The sequence below is a fragment of the Balaenoptera ricei genome, chromosome 11 (assembly GCF_028023285.1).
Source record: "Balaenoptera ricei isolate mBalRic1 chromosome 11, mBalRic1.hap2, whole genome shotgun sequence".
In the NCBI taxonomy this organism is placed as follows: domain Eukaryota; kingdom Metazoa; phylum Chordata; class Mammalia; order Artiodactyla; family Balaenopteridae; genus Balaenoptera; species Balaenoptera ricei.
This window is the reverse complement of record NC_082649.1, coordinates 81,068,921-81,082,992: the sequence shown is the minus strand read 5'-3', so window position 1 is coordinate 81,082,992 and position 14,072 is coordinate 81,068,921. Positions and strand designations below refer to the sequence as shown.

General features: G+C 42.2%; 1 protein-coding gene across 3 annotated transcripts in view; it reads left to right on the top strand.

Moving 5' to 3' along the window:
- Nucleotides 1–11,263, top strand: part of PRICKLE2 (prickle planar cell polarity protein 2) — a 331,761-nt gene extending 320,498 nt beyond the window's left edge. For all 3 annotated transcript variants that reach the window (XM_059937699.1, XM_059937696.1, XM_059937697.1), the window contains exon 8: nucleotides 10,389–11,263. In XM_059937699.1, the coding sequence (XP_059793682.1) occupies nucleotides 10,389–11,263 (875 nt within the window). The remainder of the gene's footprint in view (nucleotides 1–10,388) is intronic.
- Nucleotides 11,264–14,072: the final 2,809 nt, after the last annotated feature.

The following is a 14,072-nucleotide window of genomic DNA, read 5'->3' as shown; positions in this document are numbered from 1 at the left end:
TAATCATCACCCAGCTCTAGGTAGAGAACATTTCCTGCGCCCTGGACATTTCCCTGTGCCCCTCCCACCCTTCTGATCTCTGTCACCACAGACAGCCTTAGCCCGTTCTTGAACTTCATATAAATGGAATCGTACTGCCTGTACTCTTTTGTGTCTCTCAGCGTTTTCTATGAGATTCATCCATGTTGTCCGTGTAGTTATTCATTCTCGTTGTGTAGTATTCCAGTAGAGCATGGTTTCTCAACTGGGGTATTATTGACATTTGGGGCTGGATAATTCTTTGTTGTGGGGACTGTCCTGTGCATTATAGCGTGTTCAGCAGCATCTCTCTGGTCTCTACACACTAGACACTAGTAGTTAGAATCTACTAATCTACTAACTACTAGTTGGAATTACCCCCAGTAATTTCCCCTGGAATTGAAAACCATTGCATCACATAACTATACTACAATTTTTAAGAAACTTTTTATTTGGAAATAACTTCAAACTTATTGAAAAGTTTCAAAAATGGAACAAACAATACCCATAAAGTATTTACCTAGATTCACCTATTGTTAACATTTTACCCATTTGGTTTATCATTTGCTCTCTCTTGTGCGCACACGCACACACGCACACACACGTGCGCGCAGTGTACTTCTGAACCATTTGAGAGCGAGTTGCGTCCATCTTGGCCATTTACTACCATATACTTCCGTGTGTATTTCCCAAGAATAAGGATCTTCTCTAACATTATCCTAACTATCAGTTAACTGCAGTAAATTTAGCATAATACATTTATGAGTTAGCCCATGTCCCAATTTTTGCATTTGAGGAAAAATTATCCTTCGTAGCATTTATTTTCATTACAGTGCAGATTCCAGTCCAGGATCAGGTATTGTATATAGTTGCTGTAGTTCCTTAATATCCTTTAGTCTAGAACATTTCCTCAGTCTTTGTCTTTTATGATACTGAATTTCTTTTTAAAAATACAATCCCTTTTCTTCTTAATAGAATATTCCTCATTTGGGGTTCGTCTAGTCTTTCCTCCTGAATCCATTCAGGGTATGTGTTTTTGACTGAAGGACTCCGTAAGTGGTAGTGTGTCCTGCTTAGGGCATCCCATCTGGAGGGACATGCTGTCAGTGGCACCTCATCAGTGACGGAGGTGGTCAGAGTGTTGTCTGATTTCTCCACTGTATCGTTACTAAATTTTCTCTTACAGATAATAAGCGATATGTGGGGAAACACTTAACACCATGCAGATATCCTGCTCCCCAATCAAATTTTACCCCCTAAATTTAGCATATTTCGTGTCTTGCATGAGCCAATCTTTACCTACAATGGTTACAAAATAATGATTTTCCAAATCCAGCACTCCTTCTGCATGCACACTCCAGCCTATTATGTACAAGAGCCCACTCTTCCTCCACATTTATTTATTGGTATTTTTATCTGTTATCAGTATGGATTCATGAATTCTGATTTTCACAGTGGCTTATAAATCATTACTGTTTGAATGCTCAAATTGCTCAGCTTTTGCTGGTGGGATGCCTTTGAAGTTGGGTCCTATATTCTTCTGAAAACCAACCACCCTTCGTTTTTGTTTTTGTTTTGTTTTGTTTTTAATTGTTACCAGGGGCATTTATTTATTAATTTATTATTTTTTTAACATCTTTTTTTTTGTATTTTATTTAATTTTTTTATACAGCAGATTCTTTTTTTTTTTTTTTTTTTTTTGTTTATTTATTTATGGCTGTGTTGGGTCTTCGTTTCTGTGCGAGGGCTTTCTCTAGTTGTGGCAAGCGGGGGCCACTCTTCATCGCGCTGCGCGGGCCTCTCACTTTCGCGGCCTCTCTTGTTGCGGAGCACAGGCTCCAGACGCGCAGGCTCAGTAATTGCGGCTCACGGGCCCAGCTGCTCCGCGGCATGTGGGATCTTCCCAGACCAGGGCTCGAACCCGTGTGCCCTGCATTGGCAGGCAGACTCTCAACCACTGCGCCACCAGGGAAGCCCCTACAGCAGATTCTTATTAGTCATCAGTTTTATACACATCAGTGTATACATGTCAATCCCAATCGCCCATTTCATCCCACCACCACCCCCCACCCCCCGCCGCTTTCCCCCCTTGATGTCCATATGTTTGTTCTCTACATCTGTGTCTCTATTTCTGCCCTGCACACCGGTTCATCTGTACCATTTTTCTAGATTCCACATATATGCGATAATATACGATATTTGTTTTTCTCTTTCTGACTTACTTCACTCTGTATGACAGTCTCTAGATCCATCCACGTCTCAACAAATGACCCAATATCGTTCCTTTTTATGGCTGAGTAATATTCCATTGTATATGTGTACCACATCTTCTTTATCCATTCGTCTGTCGATGGGCATTTAGGTTGCTTCCATGACCTGGCTATTGTAAAGAGTGCAGCAATGAACATTGGGGGTGGTGCATGTGTCTTTTTGAATTATGGTTTTTCTCTGGGTATATGCCCAGTAGTGGAATTGCTGGATCATATGGTAATTCTATTTTTAGTTTTTTCAGGAACCTCCATAATGTTCTCCATAGTGGCTGTATCAATTTACATTCCCACCAACAGTGCAAGAGGGTTCCCTTTTCTCCACACCTTCTCCAGCATTTGTTATTTGTAGATTTTCTGATGATGCCTATTCTAACTGGTGTGAGGTGATACCTCATTGTAGTTTGATTTGCATTTCTCTAATAATTAGTAATGTTGAGCAGCTTTTCATGTACTTCTTGGCCATCTGTATGTCTTCTTTGGAGAAATGTCTATTTAGGTCTCCTGCCCATTTTTGGATTGGGGTGTTTGTTTCTTTAATATTGAGCTGAGTGAGCTGTTTATATATTTTGGAGATTAATCCTTTGTCCGTTGATTCGTTTGCAAATATTTTCTCCCATTCTGAGGGTTGTCTTTTCGTCTTGTTTATGGTTTCCTTTGTGGTGCAAAAGCTTTGAAGTTTCATTAGATCCCATTTGTTTATTTTTGTTTTTATTTCCATTACTCTAGGAGGTGGATCAAAAAAGATCTTGCTGTGATTTATGTCAAAGAGTGTTCTTCCTATGTTTTCCTCTAAGAGTTTTATAGTGTCCAGTCTTACATTTAGGTCTCGAATCCATTTTGAGTTTATTTTTGTGTATGGTGTTAGGGAGTGTTCTAATTTCATTCTTTTACATGTAGCTGTCCAGTTTTCCCAGCACCACTTATTGAAGAGGCTGTCTTTTCTCCATTGTATATCCTTGCCTCCTTTGTCATAGATTAGTTGACCATAGGTGCATGGGTTTATCTCTGGGCTTTCTATCTTGTTCCATTGATCAATGTTTCTGTTTTTGTGCCAGTACCATACTCTCTTGATTACTGTAGCTTTGTAGTATAGTCTGAAGTCAGGGAGTCTGATTCCTCCAGCTCCGTTTTTTCCCCTCAAGACTTCTTTGGCTCTTCGGGGTCTTTTGTGTCTCCATACAAATTTTAAGACTTTTTGTTCTAGTTCCGTAAAAAATGCCATTGGTAATTTGATAGGGATTGCGTTGAATCTGTAGATTGCTTTGGGTAGTATAGTCATTTTCACAATATTGATTCTTCTAATCCAAGAACATGGTGTCTCTCTCCATCTGTTGGTATCATCTTTCATCAGTGTCTTATAGTTTTCTGCATACAGATCTTTTGTCTCCTTGATAAGGTTTATTCCTAGGTATTTTATTCTTTTTGTTGCAGTGGTAAATGGAAGTGTTTCCTTAACTTCTCTTTCAGATTTTTCATCATTAGTGTATAGGAATGCAAGAGATTTCTGTGCATTAATTTTGTATCCTGCAACTTTACCAAATTCATTGATAAGCTCTAGTAGTTTTCTGGTGACATCTTTAGGGTTCTCTATGTATAGTATCATGTCATCTGCAAACAGTGACAGTTTTATTTCTTCTTTTCCAATTTGTATTCCTTTTATTTCTTTTTCTTCTCTGATTGCTGTGGCTAGGACTTCCAAAACTATGTTGAATAATAGTGGTGAGAGTGGACATCCTTCTCTTGTTCCTGATCTTAGAGGAAATGCTTTCAGTTTTTCACCATTGAGAATGATGTTTGCTGTGGGTTTGTCATATATGGCCTTTATTATGTTGAGGTAGGTTCTCTCTATGCCCACTTTCTGGAGAGTTTTTATCATAAATGGGTGTTGAATTTTGTCAAAACCTTTTTCTGCATCTATTGAGATGATCATATGGTTTTTATTCTTCAATTTGTTAATATGGTGTATCACATTAATTGATTTGTGTATATTGAAGAATCCTTGCATCCCTGGGATAAATCCCACTTGATCGTGGTGTATGATCCTTTTAATGTGTTGTTGGATTCTGTTTGCTAGTATTTTGTTGAGGATTTTTGCATCTATATTCATCAGTGATGTTGGTCTGTAATTTTCTTTTTTTGTAGTATCTTTGTCTGGTTTTGGTATCAGGGTGATGGTGGTCTCATAGAATGAGTTTGGGAGTGTTCCTTCCTCTGCAATTTTTTGGAAGAGTTTGAGAAGGATGGATGTTAGCCCTTCTCTAAATGTTTGATAGAATTCGCCTGTGAAGCCATCTGGTCCTGGACTTTGGTTTGTTGGAAGATTTTTAATCACAGTTTCAATTTCATTACTTGTGATTGGTCTGTTCATATTTTCTATTTCTTCCTGGTTCAGTCTTGGAAGATTATACCTTTCTAAGAATTTGTCCATTTCTTCCAGGTTGTTCATTTTATTGGCATACAGTTGCTTGTAGCAGTCTCTTAGGATGCTTTGTATTGCTGCGGTGTCTGTTGTAACGTCTCCTTTTTCATTTCTAATTTTATTGATTTGAGTCCTCTCCCTCTTTTTCTTGATGAGTCTGGCTAATGGTTTATCAATTTTGTTTATCTTCTCAAAGAACCAGCTTTTAGTTTTATTGATCTTTGCTATTGTTTTCTTTGTTTCTATTTCATTTATTTCCGCTCTGATCTTTATGATTTCTTTCCTTCTGCTAACTTTGGGTTTTGTTTGTTTTTCTTTCTCTAATTCCCTTAGTTGTAAGGTTAGATTGTTTCTTTGAGATTTTTCTTGTTTCTTGAGGTAGGCTTGTATAGCTATAAACTTCCCTCTTAGAAGTGCTTTTGCTGCTTCCCGTAGGTTTTGGATTGTCGTGTTTTCATTGTCATTTGTCTCTAGGTATTTTTTGATTTCCTCTTTGATTTCTTCAGTGATCTCTTGGTTATTTAGTAACGTATTGTTTAGCCTCCATGTGTTTGTGTTTTTTACGTTTTTTTCCCTGTAATTCATTTCTAATCTCATAGCATTGTGGTCAGAAAAGATGCTTGATATGATTTCAATTTTCTTAAATTTACTGAGGCTTGATTTGTGACCCAAGATGTGATCTATCTTGGAGAATGTTCCGTGCACACTTGAGAAGAAGGTGTAATCTGCTGTTTTTGGATGGAATGTCCCATAAATATCAATTAAATCTATCTGGTCTATTGTGTCATTTAAAGCTTGTGTTTCCTTATTTATTTTCATTTTGGATGATCTGTCCATTGGTGTAAGTGAGGTGTTAAAGTCCCCCGCTATTATTGTGTTACTGTCGATTTCCTCTTTTAGAGCTGTTAGCAGTTGCCTTATGTATTGAGGTGCTCCTATGTTGGGTGCATATATATTTATAATTGTTATATCTTCTTCTTGGACTGATCCCTTGATCATTATGTAGTGTCCTTCCTTGTCTCTTGTAACATTCTTTATTTTAAAGTCTATTTTGTCTGATATGAGTATTGCTACTCCAGCTTTCTTTTGGTTTTCATTTGCATGGAATATCTTTTTCTATCCCCTCACTTTCAGTCTGTATGTGTCCCTAGGTCTGAAGCGGGTCTCTTGTAGACAGCATATATATGGGTCTTGTTTTTGTATCCATTCAGCAGGCCTGTGTCTTTTGGTTGGAGCATTTAATCCATTCACGTTTAAGGTAATTATCAATATGTATGTTCCTATGACAATTTTCTTAATTGTTTTGGGTTTGTTTTTGTAGGTCCTTTTCTTCGCTTGTGTTTCCCACTTAGAGAAGTTCCTTTAGCATTTGTTGTAGATCTGGTTTTGTGGTGCTGAATTCTCTTAACTTTTGCTTGTCCGTAAAGCTTTTGATTTCTGCATCGAATCAGAATGAGATCCTTGCTGGGTAGAGTAATCTTGGTTGTAGGTTCTTCCCTTTCATCACTTTAAGTATATCATGCCACTCCCTTCTGGCTTGTAGAGTTTCTGCTGAGAAATCAGTTGTTAACCTTATGGGAGTTCCCTTGTATGTTATTTGTCGTTTTTCCCTTGCTGCTTTCAATAATTTTTCTTTTTCTTTTTTTTTTTTTAAATTTTATTTATTTATTTATTTTATTTATGGCTGTGTTGGGTCTTCGTTTCTGTGCGAGGGCTTTCTCTAGTTGTGGCAAGCGGGAGCCACTCTTCATCGCAGTGCGCGGGCCTCTCACTACCGCGGCCTCTCTTGCTGCGGAGCACAGGCTCCAGACGCGCAGGCTCAGTAACTGTGGCTCACGGGCCCAGTTGCTCTGCGGCATGTGGGATCCTCCCAGACCAGGGCTCGAACCCGTGTCCCCTGCACTGGCAGGCAGATTCTCAACCACTGCGCCACCAGGGAAGCCCCCAGTAATTTTTCTTTATCTTTAATTTTTGCCAGTTTGATTACTATGTGTCTCGGCATGCTTCTCCTTGGCTTTATCCTGCCTGGAACTCTCTGCGCTTCCTGAACTTGGGTGGCTATTTCCTTTCCCACGGTAGGGTAGTTTTCGATTATAATCTCTTCAAATACTTTCTCTGGTCCTTTCTCTCTCTCTTCTCCTTCTGGGACCCCTATAATGCGAATGTTGTTGCGTTTAATGTTGTCCCAGAGGTCTCTTAGGCTGTCTTCATTTCTTTTCATTCTTTTTTCTTGATTCTGTTCCACAGCAGTGAATTCCACCATTCTGTCTTCCAGGTCACTTATCCGTTCTTCTGCCTCAGTTATTCTGCTATTAATTCCTTCTAGTGTAGTTTTCATTTCAGTTATTGTATTGTTCATCTCTGTTTGTTTGTTCTTTAATTCTTCTAAGTCTTTGTTAAACATTTCTTGCATCTTCTTGATCTTTGCCTCCATTCTTTTTCCAAGGTCCTGGATCATCTTCACTATCATTATTCTGAATTCTTTTTCTGGAAGGTTGCCTATCTCCGCTTCATTTAGTTGTTTTTCTGGGGTTTTATTTTGTTCCTTCATCTGGTACATAGCCCTCTGCCTTTTTATCTTGTCTATCTTTCTGTGAATGTGGTTTTTGTTCCACAAGCTGCAGGATTGTAGTTCTTCTTGCTTCTGCTGTCTGCCCTCTAGTGGATGAGGCTATCCTAAGAGGCTTGTGCAAGTCTCCTGATGGGAGGCACTTGTGGTGGGTAGAGCTGACTGTTGCTGTGGTGGGCAGAGCTCAGTAAAACTTTAATCCGCTTGTCTGCTGATGGGTGGGGCTGGGTTCCCTCCCTCTTGGTTGTTTGGCCTGAGGCAACCCAACACTGGAGCCTACCTGGGCTCTTTGGTGGGGCAGATGGCAGACTCTGGGAGGGCTCACGGCAAGAAATACTTCCCAGAACTTCTGCTGCCAGTGTCCTTGTCCCCATGGTGAGCCACAGCCACCCCTGCCTCTGCAGGAGACCCTCCAACACTAGCAGGTAGGTCTGGTTCAGTCTCCCCTGGGGTCACTGCTCCTTCCCCTGGGTCCCTGTGCACACACTACTTTGTGTGTGCCCTCCAAGGGTGGAGTCTCTGTTTCCCCCAGTCCTGTCAAAGTCCTGCAATCAAATCCCACTAGCCTTCAAAGTCTGATTCTCTAGGAATTCCTCCTCACATTGCCAGACCCCCAGGTTGGGAAGCCTGACGTAGGGCTCAGAACCTTCACTCCAGTGGGTGGACTTCTGTGGTATAAGTGTTCTTCAGTCTGTGAGTCACCCAGCCAGCAGTTATGGGATTTGATTTTACTGTGATTGTGCCCCTCCTACCATCTAATTGTGGCTTCTCCTTTGTCTTTGGATGTGGGGTATCTTTTTTGGTGAGTTCCAGTGTCTTTCTGTCGATGATTGTCCAGCAGCTAGTTGTGATTCTGGTGTTCTCGCAAGCCCCACTTTGTTTTTTATTTTTAACACTTCCTTACTTTTTGGCATAACAAGATGTTCCAGGCTCATCTTTTACCTTCCCTCCTCCTATCCTGGAATTAGCCATTTCTCCAAAAAGTCTTGCCTGATTCCTTTTAATGGGGAATGCTAGAAAATACCACAATTTATTTATCCTTTCTCCTGTTAATTGACATTTGAATTGTTTCTAGTTCTGGACTATTATAAAGAAAGCTTCTCTGAATACCCTTGTACATATTTTGGATCCATAAACTGATTTCTGTTGGGTATATAACTAAGAGTGGCAATGGAAAGTCACAGAACAGAACAACAAGGACTACTGTATAGCACAGGGAATTATATTCAATATCTTTTTTTTTTTTTTTTTAATAGTACATTTATTTATTTATTTATTTATTCATTTTTGGCTGTGTTGGATCTTCGTTTCTGTGCGAGGGCTTTCTCCAGTTGCGGCAAGCGGGGACCACTCTTCATCGCAGTGCGCGGGCCTCTCACTATCGCGGCCTCTCTTGTTGCGGAGCACAGGCTCCAGACGCGCAGGCTCAGTAGCTGTGGCTCACGGGCCCAGTTGCTCTGTGGCATGTGGGATCTTCCCAGACCAGGGCTCGAACCCGTGTCTCCTGCATTGGCAGGCAGATTCTCAACCACTGCACCACCAGGGAAGCCCTATTCAATATCTTGTAGTAACCTATATTGGAAAAGAATCTGAAAAAGAAAATATATATATATATTTATATATATGTGGAAAGAATTTATATATAGTGTGTATATATAGAAAGAATTTATATCTATATATATATGTAAACTGAATCACTTTGCTGTATACCTGAATCATTGTAAATCAACTGTATTACAATTTAAAAAATAACATACATGCATACATACATAAATAAATAAAAAGAAGGACACAGGATCTCCACTCTGGTTATATACCCAACAGAAATGAGTACATTAAGTCCACCAAAAAAGTGAACACAGGTATTCAAAGCAACTTTGTTCATAATTCATGTATGTATATATATACACACACACATACATATATATACACATACACACACACATATATATACACACACACATATATATATGTATATTTAGCTTTAGTGGGTATTGCTAAGTAGTGTTTCAAAGTGCTCATAACAGTTTTGTGAGGGGAGCGAAAGTCGTTGGCCCCATTAGGTGGGGTAATCGGTGGCAGGTGTTCTAATGGGCCAGTGCAGTCCAAAGACATGTTGTCTGTGACCAGAAATGGCAAAGTTGCTCATCTTTTCCATTGATAATGAGTGGGAAATGCTGAGATTTTGCCACCTGGTCCATTCTTAAACTGCTGTTTTAGAGAGTGCTGCTTTAAGATGGGCAAAATGGAAGTTTCTGAAGTCAAGAATCTCCTGCTACCTTCAACATGGTTTTCATCTCAGTGATGGCAGTGACAGCGTGTAGGGAATGCAGGCTCATTGCTAGGGGCTCCTGCTGTTAGAGAGCATTCGGGTCACTGCTTTGTTTTAAAAAGTGTCTCCCCAGGAGAAGGAGGAATGCCCCCCAGAGTCCCACGCACATCTTCTGACTGCTAGGGGCCCATTTGGAACCCTGGAACAGTCATTTACTAAACACCCTGAGAGAGTAAATATCCTTCTGTCTACACCCAGGAAGCCACTTAGTTTTCAAGACCTCTGGGATAGAGGCCGAGGGACAGCAGGCAGAGCAGGAAATTGCTGGAGGTAAACATGGAAGTGAACTGGTTCAGTATCATGGGACTAGACTCTAGGCTCAGTGTTGCTAGGAACTGCTTGGGTGTGGCCTGGCCTCCATAACTTGAAGGTTCTTGGTCCAAAATCTCTCTCCTGTGGAGCTTATAGTTCATCATTAGAACCAGAGAGGTGATTGAGCACTTTTTAAAGTGAAATTCTGAACAGAAGAAACATTACTTACAAGATACATGATGGGCTCTTAAGTAATTTTGTTGAACCTTTGGAGGAATTCATGACTATTAAAAAAACATCTCGTGGATGCATTTTAACCAGGTGTCCCCTCTAAGCGGACACTGGCCCACTGTGGAATGGGGAGAGCCCTCCTGCATACTTTCTGAGCGAGCCTTTGTGCAGTGTACAACTGTGCAACTGTATGCAGCGACCCTGGATAGATAACGGTTCAGGTGAACCACAGCGACGGGACTCCCATGGCTGCACGTTTGCATTAACCTCTGTGAACCTTTCCTCTCTCTCCCCCAGGCCTCTCTGCGGATGGTGGTGCCAAGCGCCAGGAGCACCTCTCCCGGTTTTCCATGCCCGATCTCAGCAAAGACTCTGGGATGAACGTGTCCGAGAAGCTGAGCAACATGGGCACGCTGAACTCGTCCATGCAATTCCGCAGCGCCGAGTCCGTTCGCAGCCTGCTCTCCGCCCAGCAGTACCAGGAGATGGAGGGAAACCTCCACCCTCTCAGCAACCCCATCAGGTACAGAGACCTGCAGGCCCACGGAAGGATGCATCAGAGCTTTGATTTCGATGGGGGGATGGCGGGCAGCAAGCTGCCGGGGCCGGAGGGCGTGAGGATGCAGCCCATGAGCGAGCGCACGCGGCGGAGAGCCACTTCCCGTGAAGACAACCGCCGCTTCCGACCTCACCGGTCCCGGCGATCCCGACGCTCTCGCTCAGACAACGCCCTCCACCTGGCCAGCGAGCGCGAGGCCATCTCTCAGTTAAAAGAAAGACCTCCCCTGAGAGCCAGGGAGGATTATGATCAGTTCATGCGCCAGCGGAGCTTCCAGGAGAGCCTGGGCCAGGGGTCCCGGAGGGACCTGTATGGCCGGTGCCCCCGGACTGTGTCGGACCTGGCTCTGCAGAACGCCTTTGGGGAGCGATGGGGACCCTACTTCACCGAGTACGATTGGTGTTCCACCTGCTCCTCCTCCTCAGAGTCTGACAACGAGGGCTATTTCCTAGGAGAACCCATCCCCCAGCCCGCCCACCTGCGATACGTCACGAGTGATGAGTTACTGCACAAATACAGCTCGTACGGCCTCCCCAAGTCTTCCACGCTAGGTGGCAGGGGACAGTTGCACAGCAGGAAAAGACAAAAGAGCAAAAACTGTATCATTTCCTAATCCGATGGGGGTCAGGGGATAGGGGAAGATGGGGAGGTAAGAATGTCAATTCAGAAACTTGCACTGTTTAAAATTTTAAAGCTCTTTGCTTTGGTGGTTCCAGGGAGAGATGAGAAGAGCTCTGTGTTGATGGCGGCAAGGTCACCGACTGACTCGATAGGTAGTCACAGTTCTTGGCATGTTGAATATTATTTGCACATTTCACTTTGGAAACGCTGTAGACTCTACGGAGGCCAGGGTTGGTCACCTCCTTCCCGTCCGTCTGTGTTGAGCTGCCACTGGCAAGATGGCAAAATCGTTTCCCGCTCGCTTATATATATAGCCTCTCTGGTTCTCTTCCTTTTAGGACCCTTTTTCCAGTACGTAATTTGTTTATTAGCCAGGACCCAAGACTAAGTTATTTACATGTCCATTGTAAATGCGATGTAAATGAGAGTTCTGATAAAATATTTTTGTATTTTGTAATATCAAAGGAATTTCTATATCGTAGGACTCAGTGGAGCCTTGCATGCACGTCCAGCGTTGTCTTTGAGTAGTACTCCGAGGTGGTCCAGGACCACTTTATTTTTTTTTCTTTTTTCTATACAAATTTGTTACATGTCAGTGAGACCTTTTTCAAAGGAGTTTATTCAATTTGGCTTTTTGTGGCTGAACAAAAAAATTACCTATTACCCCCAAAGCATTTGATGCTCCATCTATCTTACGGAGCCATCCTTAAGTCCGCTCCCACCCTCAGTAGAATCTCTTCTCTACAAAGTGATAGTAACTTTTTTTTATTTATAATTGCCAGCGTAACTTTTGCCAATTAGAAAAACCAACCAGTGTCAGTCAGGTTCCGTGAGAAACGCCATCCCGGCTGGGAACATTGAAGTTGCTTACCATTGATCTATCCCTTGGGGAAAATAAAGTGACTGTGAGTGGTGCGGTCTGTGTGATGTCAGCATGACGTTGTTTTGAATGTGGCATTATTTCCTGGTGCTCGTTTCCTGGATCGTATTATCCGCTTTCCTTTACCAAGGCAGACAGCTGCCTTAGCCTGACAACCGGTTGTCCTCAGCGCAAATGAACTTCAGCTTTGGGAATTTTGGGCCAGAAAGGTTCCGAGGGACTCTGGGAGTGATGGTGTGTTCTAGGTCGTAGGTCATACGTGGAGAAGGAACAGGTCAAGGGTAGAGACTGAAGGGGAATATGAAGGAAGGTCAGAGCAAAGAAGAACTTCTGGAAATGAAGTAGAGGAGAGTTGACAACCACCTTGAATAGCCCCCAGCGCTTGTGGGAAAAAAATCCAGTTTAATGTGCTCCGTAACCAGAGTATCTGGGTTACCCAGAAAGATTGAGCTGCTCAGGAGATTTCCGTGTTATGGTTTCGAGAAATAAATGTTGCTGAAAGGGGGGTTTCCATTTTGAACTTTGGGGACCGTCAGTCAGATAGAAGATGGGCTCAAAAGTGAGTTTGCTTAAAGAAGACATTTAACGGTTGTGTTGTTTATAGTAAAATAAAACCTCCTATCTTGCTTCAGTTAAAAGTGAAGCGCTTGCTTTTACTTCCATTCTCCTCGTCCCCTTCGTGGATTGTGGCAGTTGAAATAATCCATAGGAAGACCCGCCTTTAGTGAGGTGTACTGTCGATGTAGTACACAGTGTATCTCAGTGGCCATCTGCCATGGTGAGGCGAGTGTGGTCTCTCTTCAGTATAGTAGTTAATATTTTCTAGTATTTTTTTATGGAGAGAATGTGAAAAGTGGCTTTTTAGACACCATCCCAGATGGGTCTGGGGGAAGGAAGGCTGTAAAGGACGTGGAAGTGGCACTCCATTCAGGATGTATTAAAATAATTTGCTTTTCAGGTATTAATAAGACATTTGTCATTGTCACTGATGTTTTAAAAAAGCAATGCAAATGTTGGTTGTGGCTGTTTTCCGCATGCTTTCTTCATATCTAAATGCTTCATTAATTATCCAAGCCTCTGGAGAATTAACTCTATTACGTTTGTATAGTGAGTTTGTAAACTGCTTGGCAAACTGATTAAGAAATAATGTACACCACCACGCTACCAACGTGGCAGGTTTCTGGTAGAAATTGGGCGAGTCCAATTTGGAGTTCTAAGTTGCTGGATTGACGAGAGTAGAAAGGCATTTTGGAAAAAGAAGAGAGAGAAAAAAGTAGATCCTTTAACTTAGTAAATAACTGAAAATAATGTCTGTCCTCTGTGGCCTGGAATCCAAGGAAAGAAATTCTCCTAGTGAACGTTGCTTTCTAACTCTTTCCTTTTTAGAGTACCTCTTACATTTCCCAGATGAGGCTTTAACCACCGTCAGCAGAAAGAAGAAGGTGGCCTAGAAACTGACACCTAATTAGTACCCAAAGGGGGAGAGGAATAAGCAGTTTCAGATCTAGCTGCCCAGGGAGCATCCATCAGCTGAACCGGTCAGAGCTGGAGGTGTGTTGAGATGCAAGCCTCAGGGTCACACGGTCTAGAGGCAAGATCGCCTCCATCTAGTCCCATCACTGCCAATGTCTCCTCCCCACCCCACACTTTATGGAGAATGCCGATGGAGGACAGGTAAATCCTCACAATAAGGATGGAACCTCCCAAGTATATGCCTTAGAGAGAGCAGGATATCATTGTATTGGGAGTCCCATCTGTTCGTGATAACTTACACGTAACATCCCAGAATCCCATTCCCCAGAATTCAGTGCATTTCGTTTCCGAGGCAAGATCTGAGGTTCCTTACCTGATCATCACCAGGAGCTCTTCTTGGTCAAGTTTCACCTGTGGGTAAGACTCGCACTCACCTCTTCTTAGATCA